General features: G+C 35.3%; 1 protein-coding gene across 3 annotated transcripts in view; it reads right to left on the bottom strand.

Moving 5' to 3' along the window:
• The window catches only part of CUL2 (cullin 2), a 104,803-nt gene that overhangs the window by 44,965 nt on the left and 41,542 nt on the right, over positions 1–18,296 (bottom strand). For all 3 annotated transcript variants that reach the window (XM_077771760.1, XM_077771761.1, XM_077771762.1), the window contains exons 5-6: positions 12,220–12,325; positions 6,264–6,346 (exon numbers count right to left, since the gene is read on the bottom strand). In XM_077771760.1, coding sequence (XP_077627886.1) covers positions 6,264–6,346; positions 12,220–12,325 — 189 coding nt within the window. The remainder of the gene's footprint in view (positions 1–6,263; positions 6,347–12,219; positions 12,326–18,296) is intronic.

The following is an 18,296-nucleotide window of genomic DNA, read 5'->3' as shown; positions in this document are numbered from 1 at the left end:
ATAATGTATGGTTACAGAGGGTGACCACACTTAATCACAGTGAGCAATGAGTAATGTATATAATTGTCAAATCACTATGTTGTACACCAGAAACTAACATGTCAGCTATACTTCAATAATAAAAGAAATAAAGGCAAAGGTTATTTTATAATGTGAAAAAAAATTCTTCTTACAAAGAAACCCTAGATGCAGATGGTTTTGCAGGGATTTCTACTAAACACTCAAAAAAAAAAAATGATCACCTCAATTTTACACAAACTCCTCTACTCAAAAGAAAAAGAGGGAATAGCCCTAAGTCAACCTACAAGAACAAGCCTGATACCAAACCCAGACAAGGAAGAACAATTATAGGCCCGTTCCACTCATGGATATAGATTCAAATTCCAAATAAAGTATTAGCAAATCAAATGCAACAATGTTATAAAATTTATTACAAGCAACAACCAACCTGGGTTTTATTTTAGTTATATGAGGATAGTTTAATATTAGAAAATCCATAAGTGTAACCCACCACACTAAAAGATTAATAGAAAAAAACTTGATCACTCAATATAAACAGAAGTTATTTTATACAATTCAACACCAAATTCAAATTAACTTCATCATTCTGATAGAGTATTTAATAAAAAGCTAAAGAAAGCATCATTTTAAATGAGGAAATGTTACATATGTAACCTTTAAAATCAGGAGTGAGACAAAGATGCTCATTATCCATCATTCCTCTTCAACGTTGCTGTGCATGTCCTAGTCGATGAGATGTTGTGTGTGTGCACAGGCAAGTGTGTGTACACGTGACACACAAACAGGAAACAATACTATCATTTATAGATTATGACAGCTTACATAGAAAGCACAAAAATGAGCACAAATTATTAGAAATGACCTTTTTGGGGGGAGAAGCAGCTAGGAATGACGGAATTTAACAAGGTGGCTAAATGTTAAGATTTATATATATTAAGAGTCTGTTTTATTTCAATATACTAGCAGAAAACAAATAGAATGAATAATTATACAGAATAGACTTTTTCTAACAGTATCTGAAAATACCAAGTATCTTGAAATAAATCAAAGGGAGTGAAGAACGTTTACAGATATATTTATAAAAACTTAGGAGGCATTAGGGGCGCCTGGGTGGCTCAGGCGGTTAAGCATCTGACTTTGGCTCAGGTCACGATCTAGCAGTTCCTGAGTTCGAGACCCACGTCGGGCTCAGTGCTGACAGCTCAGAAGCTGGAGCTACTTCAGATTCTGTGTCTCCCTCTCTCTCTGTTCCTCCCCCACTCATGCTCTGCCTCTCTCTCTCAAAACTAAATAAGAAAAAAATTTTTTTTAATTCTCTAAAAAAAACCTTAGGAGACATTAAAGAAGGCATTAAAAATAGCAGATATGTTCATGAATAGGAAGATTTAATACAGTAAAGATGTAAATTCCCTCCAAATTAACTTATATATTCAATTCAATTTCAATCCTACAAAACATTTACTCTAGGCAACTTTTAATCACCTTTAAAAAAGATGATCAGGATCCGTATAAAAAAAAGTAAAGCCTTATGGAAAAGTTAAGGACCAAATAACAGCTAGAACACTTGTAGCTTATGGAAGGAAAGTCTGTCTTATCAGGTATCAAGCTTATGCTATAATGATGAACAGAGTGAAGTATGGGCAAAGAATAAACAAACAAATGGAAGAGAAAAGAGCCCTGATATGGAACCACACTTGTAGGAAAACTGTGGTATATAACAGAGGTTATCATGTCAGAACAGAAAGTAGGAAGAATTAAAAAAAAAAAAAAAAAAAGCAGAGCGCATTGGTGACTCAGTCGATTAAGCATCCCACTCTTGGTTTTGGCTCAGGTCATGATCTTAACAGTTTGTGAGACCAAGTCCAAGCTCAGGCAGCACAGAGCCTGTTTGGGATCCTCTCCCCCTTTCTGCCCCCTCCCTACTAATGCACACTCTCTCTCCCCCAAAACAAATTAACTTAAAAAAAAGGAGCTATAAAGTTACATTTTTTCTCATTTGTCACTTAAAATCTTGCCTTCGTTTATGACTATGCAACAGAAAGAGGATGCTAAAGTGATGACTGTTTTGCTGCTGAATTATAATTTCAGAATAAATAAAAAAAATTTCAATTCAACAAACATTAAGCACAGAGATTTATTTCAGATTCCAATCGGCCAAATGATTCTCTTGGGGAAAAAGAAGTCTGCCATGTAAACGCAAAGGCAGCAATTCTGATCTGAGGAATCCATACACCTTCTAAAAAATATGTAAAGTTTTGTGTGCATATACATATTGAGTATTTTAATGTGGGGAGGCGCTAAAGCTTTCATCATCTTCCTAAAGGAGTATAAAGATTCAACAAAAAATAAATACAACCACGGTACTTAAATAAACAAATATTTAAGTACAACCAAACTATTCTCAGTATTTACTTATGAAGAAAAGAAAGTTACAGGTAAAAGGAAGAAAACGGGGATATTCACATTTATGTGCCATTTAAATCTAAAATAAATCTTTTAATTCTGAAAAAAATTACAGATTTACAGGAAGTTGCAGATATAACAGAGAGGGGTCTTGGAAATGTTCACCCAATTTTCTCCAATAGTAACATCTTACATAACTATGGTACAATGTCAAAACCAGTAAATCAACATTGATAAAACTTATAGACCTTATTCAGATTTTGCCAGCTTTTACACACAATCATTTGCGTATATTTGTATTTATGTAATTCTATGCAATTTTATCACATACCTAGATTCATGTTACTATTACCATATTCAAGATATATAATTACTCTATCACTATAAAGCAACTCCCTGAGACTTACAGTCTCATACCAACCACCAATCTATTAGTTCTGATTTTTAAGAAGAATATATTATTATTAGGTATTTGTAATACTTATGTAAACTTCCCAGATGCGTGTACATATCTATGTGTGTGCAATACTGTATGTAGTATTTATATGTATGTAGATATATACATATGCACATCCATATAAACAAATGTACACACATACAATCTTAAATGCATAAAGAATTTTTTTCAGAAAATACTTTAAATCCTTAATAGTGATTTGTTTTAAATACCAGTATTGAAGGTACTAGGGGAAAAGCTTTTTAATTTTTTTTAGCTTTCTATACATTTTTAATTGTGTACAATTAACATATTTTATAATTTTTTTTGTAGAACAATGCTTTTAAATATCCCTTGCGTAAGGTTTTCCGTGGCCAGATTTGAGAAACCACTAGTTCACAGTAATGTTCTTTAGACACTTGTAGAAAATATCTAGGAACTCAGGGGTGAAATCAGGAAAGGAAACTATCAATAAATTGATAGGAAATCAAATTTATAATATGCTCTGCTAAACTTACTCTGTAAATTTTGTGGAGCTCTTTCCACAAAGAAGTTGTAGGTACATATGATAAAATACCTCTCTGTTAACAGCAAAGGCAAGGAGATGCAATTTGAACAAACTATTCCTAAGAATATGTAATATATGGGTAAGACCACAGACTTAAAGGACCAGAGTGTCTTAAATCCTAATTCTCATTCTGCCATGTACTAGTTATGTGACCTGAGTAAGCTGATTACCCTCGCCAGCCTCATTTTCCCCATTTGTAAAATGAGCCGATGATAATATTCACCTTCACAACTGTTATACAGTTCAGACAAGTTTATCAATGAGGAATACTTAACACAGCCACTTGTCCATGTAACAGAAGTTATGATATCTGGCTGTATTATTTCAAACAACAACGGGTAAACAGATACTAAAGCAATGTAGCGGAAAGACCCAAACTGGAAGTTTCTAGGCATGGACTCTCTTTCCTTAGGTATATCAAATTCAAGAACTCATTTCTCCTTATTGAACATTCAATTTATTTACTTATAAATAAAACTGCCTCCTTAAGATCACACAAAGTACTATGTGTTAAAATACTAGAATACTCAAAGCACTATAAAACTAAAATGTACATAAAAGCTAAAATATTGGAGCTGGGAATAAAAGAAATATTCTGTAAATCAAAAAGACAGGCATAATGGATTCACAGTTTAAGTTGGAGGCAGGAATGGAAGAGAAGAAAAAAGAAAGAAGATGGGGGTGGAGTCAAACTAGTCTTCTTGGTGTGTCACCGCTGATGCCTTCATTTGTAAGAGGGTAATGGAAGCAGTGCCAACATCCCAAGGTTGTGAGGATTAATGGGATATAAGTAAAGCTTTTAGAACACTTCTTGGCACGTAGCTCCCATATTTTATTATTATTGCTGCTGTTGGCACATAGCTCCCATATTAATTATTGCTATTATTTATTGATTTATTATATATTATTTTAGAGAGTGAGAGAGAGAGTGCGAGCAGGGGAGAGGAGCGGAGGGAGAGAAAGAGAGAATTCCATGCAGCCTCCATGCTCAACACAGAGCCCGATATAGGGCTTGATCCCATGACTCTGGGCTGATGACCTGAGCCAAAATCAAGAGTCAGACTTGACCCACCCAGAATGACCCACCCAGGTGCCCCATTATTGTTATTATTATTATGCCTTAGCTTCCTTAGCTGTAAAAGGTGGGATAACACCTTACCTAATAGAGTACACATGAAAAATAAATGAGATATTAATAGGGCATGTCAAATAATACTCTAATGGAAGCTGATTATAACAACAAAGACGAGTTGGTCTAATATCTCTAACCAAATAATCTATGCATTTTTTCCAGAATATCCTATACTTGCATTATTTTTCTTATAGTTATATTTTCTTTAATTTTTCATCAAATTAATATTTTTTAAAAACTTTTTTAATGTCTTTATTTCATCTTGAGAGACAAAGACAGAGAGCAAGTGGGGGAGGGGCAGAGAGAGGGAGACACAAAATCTGAAGCAGGCTCCAGGCTCTGAGCTGTCAGCACAGAGCCCGACGTGAGGCTCAAACCCACGGACTGTGAAATCATGACCTGAGCTGAAGTCGGACACTTAACTGACTGAGCCACCCAGGTGCCCCCATTAAATTCATTTTTAATAAGCTAACAATCACACTTAAGAAATACATTTAGAAAATTTTAATAATATTTTCAATAAGCTTTCAATGTAAAATAGCTGAATTCCAAGTAAAAAAAAAAGCTAATATTTCATAGCTTCATATTTCATACATTCATTACATTAGAACCTATAAATATTGTTGGGAGTATTCTTTTTAGTTAATTGTAGTTTAGTAGAGAAAAGAGAGAGAAAAAGAATTTTTCCACCCTACTGCTTTAGTATTGCTTTTTCTCTCCTCTCATCTTTGGAAAAAATGGAATCATTAAAAGGGTGAGTGACAGGTTTTTAAAACCAAGTTACTAATTGCTACCATCTACTTTCTATTGAGCATTAACATTAAATTTTAAAATATTCCATTACCCTCTTTTGTGGCTTTTCATTTCTCTTTATTTTGTTTCTAAGCCCCTTATTTCCTACTAGGAGCCCACAAAAAGAACAATGCTTTCCTTTTTTTTTCCCCCCTCACATAAAAAACTCCATATTTGGGTATCTCTAAAGAAAGCATTTTCAGATGAAGTGGCTGTTATCACAGTTGCAATTCACTGGTCTAGATAATTTCTACAGTATCAGTTCCAATAAACTATTTATCATATGCACATCTGTATGAGTGATTTAGTGCTTCTGGTTCCCCAAAGCTGAAGTCTACTAAGAATCTTTTAGGCCAGAATAGATGCAAGGATGTTCTATTCTGGACTCCACAGGTGAACTTATTTTGTCTCCAATTCTATTCACATAGCAATTAGGTAGAGTTCAAAGCTCTGGGTCCTGTGTACAGTGGGAAGTCATTTTCCCACAAACTAAACTCACATTAATAGGCAAGTTACTGATTTAACACTGGGTCTAAAAGGGAACCAACTACTTAGAAAAATCTGTTTTTTTGAATAGGTAGGTTACCCTCATCAGGATTTAAACTGAGAGAACATGTTCAAACAATTCAGCACTGCCCTGGAATATTCAAGAGGGTACTAGACTTGCAACAACAAAAGACAGGTTACTTCCTTCAGGGATTGATTGATTTATGTATATTGGACTAAAGACCAAAGACCTGCTAAAAAAAACTATAAAACAATTTAGAACATTGCCATTTAGATGGAAAATGAGGCTCGTTTAAGTAAAACATGGCCTATGTCTAGTCAACACTCATGCAACTGTACACTATTTGAAACCATTTCAAACAGCAAATTAGAATTGACTCAAGAAGAGAAACATTAGTACTCACTTTTTTATTTCTCGGAGCAGCATTCGGATAAGGATGGTCTGAAGTGGTTCAACCATTAATTTCCTCCACATATCCAATGCTAGCTGCCAGGAAAAATAAAAATTATCAAGGATGAGTTACTTTTAACATTTGTTAAAATGTTAAAAGACTTTTCAAAGTAAAAATACTCTTTCAAGTATTTATAACCAATATTTCAAAATTCAAATGAAAACTGAATATACACAAAAAATAAATTTCTAATTTCTCTCTTTTTTTGGAAAGAGAATGCATGCAAAAGAGCAGGCAAGCAGGGGAGGGGCAGAGGAAGAGGGAGAAAGAATCCCAGGCAGGCCCCAAGCTCAGCAAGGAGTCTGAGACGGGGCTCAATTCCACAACCAGGAGAACATGACCTCAGGCGAAATCAAGAGTTTGATGCTTAACCAACTGAGCCACCCAGGCGCCCCTAAATGTCTAATTTAAAATGAAAATGACTATCAGATCAGACCTGTACAACAAACAGAATTCAGGGTTTTATCATTAACTGAAAATCTTAAAGAAATAATTGATTTGATTTTTACCGAATATAATTTATTGAATGTTAAATGCCCAGTATTATGGAAAGGCTAAGACTAACAGAAACAAAGGAATTATGTTAAAGTGATTTGGCTGTTGGCTGAGTTTTAAAATTATAAAACCTCTCATACAAACATAAAGGGAAGGTCAATTAAAAGAATAATAAAACATTTCTGTAGTCACCACCCAGTATAAGAAATACAATTTCCACATTACCATTACGCCAAATGTCCCCCTACTTTCCCCTCAAAGGTTACAACAACCCTGAATTTTGTGTTAAATCATTCCCTGGCTTTATAGTTCTACCAAATGTCTACATGTCCCCATAATATATATATTTTTTATCTTAAATCCAGAATAGTCAACACACAGTGTTAGATCAGTTTCAGGTGTATAATACAGTGACTCAACAATTCTATACATTACTCAGTACTCATCAAGATAAGTGTACTTTTAATCTCCTTCACCTATTTCATCCATCCCCTACCCACATCCTCTCTGGTAACCAGTTTATTCTCTGTAGTTAGGAGTCTGTTTCCTGGCTTCTCTTTTTTTCTTTCCTCATTTGTTTTCTTTCTTAAATTCCACTTATAAGTAAAATCATATGGTATTTGTCTTTCTCGAATTGTCTTATTTCATTTAGCATTATACCCTCTAGATCCATCCATGTTGTTGCAAATGACAAGATTTCATTCTCTTTACAGCTGAGTAGTATTCCATCATGTGTATGTGTACACAGACAACAATTCTTCTTTAACTATTCATCTATATCGGTGGACACTAGGGTTATTTCCATAGTTAGGCTATTGTAAATAATGCCGCATATACATAGGGGTGCACATATCTTTTCGAATCTGTGTTTTCATTTTCTTTGGGTAAATACCCAGCAGTACAATTACTGGATCATATTTCTATCTTTAATTTTTTTAATATCCATTCTGTTTTCCGCAGTGGTTGCACCAACATTCCCACCAACAGTGCTTGGACGTTTCCTTTTCTCTATATCTTCACCAACATTCACTCTATCTTGTCTTTTTGATACTGGCCATTCTGACTGGTATGAGGTGATATCTCATTGTGATTGATTTTTTCATTTCCCTAATGATTAGTGATTTGAGAATCTCTTCACATGGCTGTTGGCCATTTGTATGTGTTCTTTGGAAAAAGGTCTATTTGGGTTCTCGGTTCATTTTTTGAATTAAATTGTTTTTTTTTTTGGTGCTGAGTTGTATTAAGTTCTTTATGTATTCTGGATATTAACCTTTACTAGATATTTCATTTGCAAGTATTTTCTCGCATTCACTGGATTGGCTTCTTGTTTTGGTTGATGGTCTCCTTTGCTGTGCAAAAACTTTTTATTTTGGGGTAGTCCCAATAGTTGATTATTGCTTTTGTTTCCCTTGCCTGAAGGACATATCCACAAATATGTTGCTAAGGCTGTTGTCCAAGAGGTTACCGCCTATGTTTTCTTTTATGAATTTTATGGTTTCAGGTCTCACATTTAGATCTTTAACTCACTTTGAGTTTACTTTTGTGTATGGTGTAAAAAAGTGGTTGTTTCATTCATTTGCACATAGCTGTCCAGTTTTCACAACACCATTTACTGAAGAGACTTTTCTCCACTGTATATTCCAGCCTCCTTTGTCATAGATTAATTGACCCCAGAAGTGTGGATTTGTATGCATGGGCTTTATATCCTATTCCATTGATCTATGTGTATTTCTATGTCAGTACCATACTGTTTTGATTACTACAGCTTTGCAATATAGTTTGAAATCTGGGATTGTGATACAGTCAGTTTCGTTCTTTCTCAAGATTGCTTTGGCTATTCGAGGTCTTTTGTGGTTCCATACAAATTTTAGGATTATTAGTTCTAGTTCTGTGAAAAGTATTATTGATATTTTGATAAGGATTACAGTGAATCTGTAGATTGTTTTGGTAACTCCTTGTAGGTTTTTTTTTTACATTTATTTATTTTTGAGAGACAGTGAGAGACACAGCACAAGCAGGGAAGGGACAGAAAGAGAGGAAGACACAGAATCCAAAGCAGGCTCCAGGCTGTGAGCTGTCAGCACAGAGCCTGATGTGGGGCTCAAACCCACAAACTGTGAGATCATGACCTAACCCTTAACCAACTGAGCCACTCAGAAGCCACTCAGCCACTGAGTTAACTCAGCTCCTAACTCCTTGCAGTTTCAATTGGCATCTTCTTGAATGAAGCTGGGTATCTTTTTATATTTTTATTGTATGTCTTAGTTTTTTTTCTGTGAAATGCCCATTCATCTCTTTTGCCTCTTATTCCATTAATATTTACCTTGTTCTTAATAAAAACTAGGAGTTCTTAAATACTATAGAAATTAATCTCTTAACAGTTTTATATACTGCAGTTTGTCACAGTTTTGTGACTTACCTTTTGAGTTCCTTTAAAAGTATTTAGTAAAAATACATTATATTTTGGGGCTCCTGGATGGCTCAGTTGGTTAAGTGTCAGACTCTTGATTTCGTTTGGCTCGGGTCATGATCTCACAGTTTTGTGGCATTTGGCCCCAAGTCAGGCTCCGTGCTGACAATGTGGAGCCTGCTTGGGAATCTTGTCTCCCTCTCTCTCTCTGTCCCTCCACAACTTGTGCTGACTTTGTCTCTCTCAAAAAAAGTAAATAAATGTAAAAATTTTTTAAAAACACATTATATTTTAATGTCTCAATTCTATCAATCTTTTCCTTTACTGTTTGTATTTTTCATGTCTTTTAAGAACTTCCCTACCCTAATGACAGGGATATGTGTGCTCTTCTATTGCCTTCTAAAAGTTTTCAAGTTTTGCCTTCCATTTTTAAATTCCAATATATTTTCCCATAGAGAGTACAAATTATTGCAGTATCAAAAATTGATTGCTCCTGTTTCCAACTTAATTGCATCTATACAGCCATTAGTCTGGTTTTAGCTTCTCTATTCTGTTTCCCTGGGGTAACTTTATTCTGATCAATTGGTAATTCCATTTCGAATAAGTAAAAGCATCTGCCTTCCCAGAAGGAACATTCTTCAAGTTTTCCCTTATTTTTTATCTTTTTAAATAGCACCAACAGGGAAAAAAGAAGATGATATAAAAGAAAATGGGATCTTATAGCTGTGGTGGGAGAGAAAACAATGTCTTTTGCTTAACTGACTAAGCTACCCAGGCACCCCAAAAACTAAGTCTTTTGAACGCAAGCTGGTGGGGCTATTAAAATTCAGGATGCTTTGACTTCCAGGTACCCACTCTATGATAATTTCTGCTCATGTACAAAGAGATATATCCATAAAGGTTAACTCCCTGAGTGTGAGGTTTGTGTCTACTTTGTTTACTACTGTATTCCTAGTATATAGAAAAGTGGCACCCTGAGGGGTTTAAAAAATATTTAATAAATGAACAAATGAACAATGATATTCAGTACAGTATTTACAACAAGCACTGTAAACTAACGAGAATAGTTTAATAAGTGATAAATAATTCTATATCCCTATTATAGAACACTGAGCTCTCACAAAAATAAACTTATATGAAAAGAACTCCTAGACACATTAACCAAAAAACAAAACAAAACAGGCAAGATATATGGTATAATATCATTCTGGTATATATGATATGATTCTACTAATGTTTAAAATACAAAATTAAACTGTTATATGTATATGTATAAATATTTACATAAAATGTGCAGGTAAAATTCAGGAAAAACATAACCCAAATGGTTATTAGTGATTTCCTTTGGCAGAAGGAGCTTGACAATGTTGGTGATAAAGGACCATCATTAAAATACTCACGTATAATCCTACTAACTAAAGCAGCTACTGTTAAGATTTTGGTATTTCCCACTAATCCATCACTCTACATCCTTTTTCCCCAGCAGTTTTATTCCTATTAAACATATAATGTGTCCACATTTTTTCATAAAATATTTTCCCCTTTATTAAAGTTTCTATGAACTATATTACTAATTCATCTCTTTGCCTTTACAACAAAATCATACTGTATACATTCTATGTATGATTTTTACTACTGGATATTGGACATTTAGATTGTCTACCCACTAGTCACGTTTATTAACAATGATTGCAAGGAATACTTTTAAACATTTAAATTTTTTTCCCCATATTTATCATTTTCACAGTACAGATTACTAGACATGGGATTACCTAATTAACAAATATTGAACATTTTAAAGTCTACTGAGAGACAGTGACAAATTTCTTTCTTAAAGGATTATTCTAATAAAATTTCTACTCATGCTGCATCTTAGCTGCTTATTTCTTTTATTAACACCCATCACAATTTAACATTAATTTCTGCACTTATTTGGCACTGCTTCCTCATGAGGACAGGGACCTTCTGTCTGTTCACCATTATATCCCCAGTGTCTGATTACTCAACAAATACATATTACATGAAATAAACCAACATTGTACTAGAGTATTTCTTTCACAATGAATATATACTTTATGTAATTTCCCACATTTAAATTTGCACTGTACCTCAAAAATCTGAATGAATTATTTGACCCATACACTTCAATGTTTCACTCTGAATTTCTTTAATTATTTTTTAAATTTAAAATAAATTTGTTATGGGGTGCTTGGGTAGCTCAGTTGGTTGAACGTCTGATTCTTGATATGGGTACAGATCATGATTCCAGGATTGTAAGATCAAACCCCACATTAGGCTCTGTGCTGAGTGTGGAGTCTGCTTAACATTCTCTCTCTCCACTCCTCTGCACTCATGCATACACATGTATGCGGTCCTTCTCTCTCAAAATAAATAAACTTAAAAAATAAATAAATTTTTTATATTCATAAATCTTTTTCCTTCAAGTCCATGATCTCTGCACTTTTTTAACTACAATAATCTCGACATTTAAAAAATACATTTTACGAGCTTTTTTCACATAGTGGAACTATTAACATTGTCATTTATTCATCCATCATTAATTTAATTATTAAAAAAATACTAATCACATCCCTTCTGTTCTCATCTATGTGAAGATTCTTAAGAAATCAGTGTGGTGTTTTATTAACATTTAGGATGTTAATAAATCTCGACAATTTTGGGGGTGCCTGGGTGGCTCAGTCAGTTAAGTGTCCGACTCTTGATTTCAGCTCAAGTTGTGATCTTATGGTTTGGGGGTTTCAGTCCCATGTCAAGCTTTGCACTGATAGCACAGAGCTTCTGTGAGAGCTTTTGGATTCCCTCTTCCTCTCTCTCTGCCCCTCCCTTGCTCGCTATCTCTCAAAAATAAATAAACTTAAAAAAAAATCTCAACAATTTCAAGGCAGTCAACACAGTATCTGTGAAAAAAGGACAGTGAATGAAATTACCTCAGTATATATAAAAACACTCTTATGCTTACCCGTCATTTAAAGAATTTCTTACCTCTCCTATTTCCATAAGTGGTTCATTCATATCTACACCCCCATAGCCATACTGAAGGTCAGCTTCTGTCAATTTATTTTTTTTAATAAACTGGGTGTTGAGATACCTGAAAAAGAAAATAATATCATTATTAAAATAAGTAGGAAAACAAATAACTTGTTAAAATCAGCAGGAAAACAAATAACTTGCAACTTCAAAACAATAATTTTGGGTTATAAATCAACTACAAAATAGTTTGGTAATATATATCCAAATAAATTAATTATGCAGAAATTAGAAATATAATTAAAAAGGAACAAAAGTATCAGCCCAACTTTCTCTGCAAGGCCTTACGAGCCAAAGAATATGACCTCTAGAGTGGGGGGGAAAAACCCTACCACCGCAGTTTCACTTTAAAAAAATTCAAGGGTAAGGGGCGCCTGGGTACCTCAGTCAGTTAAGTATCTGACTTCAGCTCAGGTCATGTTTTCACAGTTTGTGAGTTTGAGCCCCACATCAGGCTCTGTACTGACAGCTCAGAACCTGGAGCCTCTTTGGGATTCTGTGTCTCCCTCTCTCTCTGCCCCTCCCCACCCCCTCAAAAATAAATAAACATTAAAATTTTTTTTTTAACTCAAGGGTTTGGTCTAAAGTTTTCCAGTACTCATACAGCCCAATAGCTCCTCTCCAAGGGGCTTCTAGAATCCTTTTACCATCTAATTAGCTCATCCCAGATTCTTTTGGTTTAAGTTCACTTTGTAAAGAACTAAACAAAAAATGTTCAAAAGATAAAAATCCAGTCAGTTGTTCAATTTATATTTTATCACCAGGAAAAGATGTCAGTTTTTGTTTTTACACTACAAAAAGAGATCATAATCAGTAGACAGAAAATGAAATAGATTGTTACAGACAATAAGAAGTATGGTCAAAACTGAGAAAGGTAAAATCACCTTGTCTACCAGAGGACAACAGCTTTATAATGTTTCAACGTATTCTAGGACAAGTAACAGAATTACTGAGCTGAACAGAGAGCTCTTTAAAGTAAATAAAATATGAAGAAAGGGCTCAAAACATTCTAGTACTCCCTTTTCAAAATCCAAGATTTCACTATAATGCCTTTGTTATATATTTTTTTAATGTTTACTTATTTTTGAGAGATAGAGCACAAGCAGGAAAGGAAAAGAGAGAGAGGGAGACACAGAATCCAAAGCAGGCTCCAGGCTCTGGGATGTCAGCACAGAGCCTGAGGCAGGGCTCAGACTCACAAATCGTGAGATCATGACCTGAGCTGAATTCGGATTCTTAACTGAGTGAGCCACCCAGGGGCCCCTCACTATAATGCCTTTAATGCTTATCACCTGAAAGGTTCTGCCATGTGTATCTAGTTATAGACATACAACTATTTAGGCAATAACCGCAAAATCTTTATATTAAAACACATGCTTTCTAATGTTCACTGCATCAAAATGAAAAGTCCACTTCACATGTGCAGACAACTGGAACTGAAAACAAAGGCAACAAAAATTTCAACTGTGTAATTAATTCTACCACCAACTCTAGGAGATGATGCAAAATACAATTCTTGGAAGTAACTGCAAAGCTGTCTAGACACAACCATGTACACAAGTTGCACTCCCACACTAACTTCAAGCCTCTAGACTCCAAGGCTGAAAACCTCAGTACTCTAACATTTTAGTCTCCTCTACCCATATGTACAATGTCCTATTTTATTTTTCCTTCAAAATGCCATTTTCGCCCTTCCTTCTATTCTCACTAAGGTCCTCATAATTTTATGCTGGGTTTTCAACCATGCCTTCCAGTTGAAGAAAGGGGAATAGGACTAACAGAAACAGAAGTAAGAGCTAGAGAGAGAATGCCTTTGTCACCTGAAATAGAAGATACGGGATACCTGGCCTGAAACGGAGGTATATAAATTGGAGAGATATTTTAACTTCTGGCCTCTGTCACTCAGGTTTCAGCTCAAACACATTTCTCCTAGGCCTGACCTGATCCCAATCCAAATGAACTTTAAGTCCCCACACCCACTCAAGTAACTACATACAACTGTTTTAGATTCTTCATGGTGCTCACTCCTGTGCGAAATAATCCAATTCTGTTACTGTCTACTTGCTTTGTACACCGTCACCTCTCTAGAGTTTGACAATTACACAGCAAGGACCTGGCTCGCACACAGCACCCAGAACCAGGGGCAGCAGGTAAATACGGAGTCCTCACAAAATACTTCCTTGATGAATTACGGAATAAATAAATGGATAACATTCCAGACAGAAAAAGCTAATATTAGAACGCGAACTTGGAAAAGCAGCCTGGAGCCAGATCATAAAAGCCACAGATGCCAGGAAATACAAGTGATCACTAACATTTACTGAGCTCATGTCACGTGTCAGGAATACCTCTAAGCATTTTATACAGCTGAATACTAGGAGGTACATACATGTGGTACTATTAGGGTCCTCCTTTCATATGTAAGAAAACTGCACCTTAGAAAGCTTAAAGAACTTGCCAACAGTCAACCTGCTAGTGAGTGGCAGTGCTGGCACAGAAACTCACGAGTTCTCCCTCTCACTCAACAAGGACTGACTGAGTGGGAATTCCACGTCAGGTACAATGCCAGGCACTAAGGACAGAAAAATGAAAAACAAAAATGTGGTCTTCCCACACAGAGTTTACACATCTGGTAGAATATACAAATGTGAACAAATATAATAATTTAATGGTGACACATACTCCCTGAGTAGAGGGAACTTAAATGCCATATCTTTACCATTTCTACATGTCTTCTTATACGAATCCTTTGCTCCAAACCAGTTTCTTTTTTGGTCTGTGGTACCATGGCCATCCCAGTAAAAGATCAGTAACACTTCTCTTTCATCCTTTCATTCTATTCTATTCATTCAATCAGCCAGTCTCTGTGTCCTCCTAAACTATTCATTATCCTCTCCCATTACTTTCCTTCTCTCTTCCAATGTCTATTGTTAATTCTCTACAACACTCTGATGTGCAACACTCTCAAGATTGGTCTCTTTTTACTATTTCTGCCATCTCCAATTCATATAAAAATTTCACTTTCAGGATGTCACTTACCCATTCAGAATCCTAAGTAGCTCCCTTAGGAGTAAAATTTTTTTTTAATTTTTTTTACATTTATTTATTTTTAAGAGACAGAGAGAGACAGCACAAAAGGGGCAGAGAGAGAGGACAATACAGAATCAGAAGCAGGTTCCAGGCTCTGGGCTGTCAGCAGAGCCTGACGCGGGGCTCGAACCCACTAACTGTGAGATCATGACGTGAGCCGAAGTCAGACACCCAACTGACTGAGCCACCCAGGTGCCCCAGAAGTAAACTTTTTAGCATAATGGTCTGTTAACTCTGAAGAATCAGCTGTAGATTTGCAGAAGGCTGGAATCACTAATCTGTTTCAATGATCTGTATGTTGAATCTTCAGCCAGTATACTGGTTTAGTGGAGCTTTATGCTTCACATCTGATAGGACAAGTCACCGTTCTCTTTAGCTCATGGAATAAAACTTTAACTTCCATTAACTGTAGCTTTCTCATTCCAGATTTCTACTCTTAATGTTAAGCTTAAGCTTGGGGCACCTGGGTGGCTCAGTCGGTTAAGTGTCCGTCTTCAGCTCAGGTCACGATCTCACGGTTTGTGGGTTTGAGCCCCACGTCGGGCTCTGTGCTGATAGCTAGCTCAGAGCCTGTCTTTGGATTCTGTGTCTCCCTCTCTCTCTGTCCCTCCCCTGCTCACGCTGTCTCTCTCTCTCAAAAATAAAACATAAAAAAAAAAATGTTAAGCTTGACAGACAAGCTTTTAAAATAATTTAAAGATGTAACTTAAAATGTAAACAGTGGAAATTTTCATTTTGATATGGATACCTTTTAAGTTTACTTATTTTGAGAGACAGAGAGAGAGAGGAAATAAAAAAGTGAGAGAAAGAGAGAGAGAGGGAGAGAGAGAGAGGGAGAGAGAGAGAGAGAGAGAGAGAGAACATACACAAGCAGGGGAGAGGTAGAAAGACAGGAAGGGAGAGAATCCCAAGCAGGCTCCATACTGTCAGCCAGGGCCAAAACCCATGAACTGAACCCATGAACCATGAGATCATGAACTGAGCTGAAATCAAGACCTGGACGCTTAAAAGACTGAGCCATCCAGGCACCCCGACATGGATACAATTCTTAACTGGAGTATTTTACAGTCAATTTTATTAACCACACATTTGTTTTTAAATAAGGACATACGTTCTAGGAAGTTAGAAAATAGGTTCCAATAATTTCTTAAAGGCAACACCTGATTGATCTTCTCATGTATGATGCAACAGTTTTTATAATTTTTATGTTTTTATAATTTATTTCATCAACAAAGTGTTTAATAAGTATCCTTCACTTCTCTGGAGTTATTAGCACTGACACAATTAAAAATAGTACTTGCCAATAATGAATAGCCTAACATAACTTTGAAGCCCCAGAGAAACCTAGCATTTCAATCTATCATAGGAAACTGCATTACAAAAATTGTTCTCATGCTAATACCTACTGGATTTCAAGAATCGTTAATACTCCAAGGGCCAGCAGGGTCTAAAGAGCTATGTAGTACTGAGAAAGGTAGGCAGAAGTATCAGTATTTTCCTGAAGTCAGAATGCTGAAATTACCTATGCGAATGCATATCTTTATAAATCAATCAAGATAAAAAAAGAGGATAAAAATTACTTCATAAAAATACTTAAAAACACTTTTGAAACAAAACTGAATTTTTCCTTTATATTTCTTTACAAACATATCCTTACAGACTATGACTAAAAATGATAGCTAGCCTGGATAACCTCACTACCCCACAATTAAAAACTATCATTAAGCAGTTTTCATGTAATTACTGCCAACTGTATTCTCTGTGAAAAGGACTATTATACCAATATAATTAAATGATGGTCAGCCACATGATGCCAACATCACAGAGGTCAGATAAAATTCTCTGCACGTGAATCCCATTAGCCGTTAGTTCTAAGTCTTTGCTAGAGATAGTGGGAAGTTACTATATGATTTTAGAGTGATCAAATTTGCATGTTAAAAAAACAGGAGTTTAGTAAATAGAATAAATTAGAAATCAAAGGCTGGAGACTGGTTACAGGGATTTTTATCATTAATAGTCCAGCTGAGAAATGACAAAAAGCTTGAACTATAATAGCAATGCAAAGGAAATAATGAATTTAAGAGACATTTGGAGGATGTAACCAATATGGATCAGGGAGAAAGGACAACCCTAGGTGAGGGAAGGGTATCTGAGACTTAAGGCATTTACGTCTGGGTGTACAGTATTATTACTACTAATTAAAATTAGTAATACTGGAGACAGTATGTATATAAAAGGTAACATGCTCAGTTTTCCAATCTGCAGTTGTACAATGTACCTATGGAGTACCTGGAGGTATAGGCAGGTTAAGTAAAAATTACTCCTCTGAAACTTAGACCACCTGCAATACACAAATATTCTGGTGGTTAGCAATATATAGGTGGTAGCTAAAACCAGAAGTAATTGAGATCATCCTATAAAGAATGCAAAGTATAAGATAAAAGATGAGAACAAAATCTACCTGACTAAAGAGTGGATCTAGGATGAGACTAAGGTAGAATGAAGAAGTTGAATGGGTTTAATTTCACTGACCTGGGTTTGTACTAGCACAAATTTTTTTCAGCTGACTGAAAAAAGGTTAAAGTCATTTAACCTCCCTGAGCCTAGTTTCTTTGGCTGCAAATTTGGAGACACCAACTACATTATATGGTTTATACACACACACATTTGTGTATATATAATATATATTTAACAAAAAGTCATTAATATTACCAATTTATTATTAATATTACCATTAATTTAAATAATTTTGGTAAAGAGAATGCAGCCATAGGAGAACCTAGAACTCTAAGAAAAAACAGAAAACAACTTAAATCTTTACTAAAATGTCTCAGCTCAAGAGAGATCCCACTGCACACAGCACAGTGCACTGGCATATAGTCTTAAATACGCTCTCGTGTTATCTATATACCAGTGGCCCAAGCTTCTCAGCAATGGCAAAG

This window comes from Crocuta crocuta, unplaced genomic scaffold, assembly GCF_008692635.1.
Source record: "Crocuta crocuta isolate KB4526 unplaced genomic scaffold, BGI_CrCroc_1.0 scaffold457, whole genome shotgun sequence".
Lineage (NCBI taxonomy): Eukaryota > Metazoa > Chordata > Mammalia > Carnivora > Hyaenidae > Crocuta > Crocuta crocuta.
Note: the sequence above shows the minus strand (reverse complement) of the source record. Positions and strands in the feature narration are given on the sequence as shown.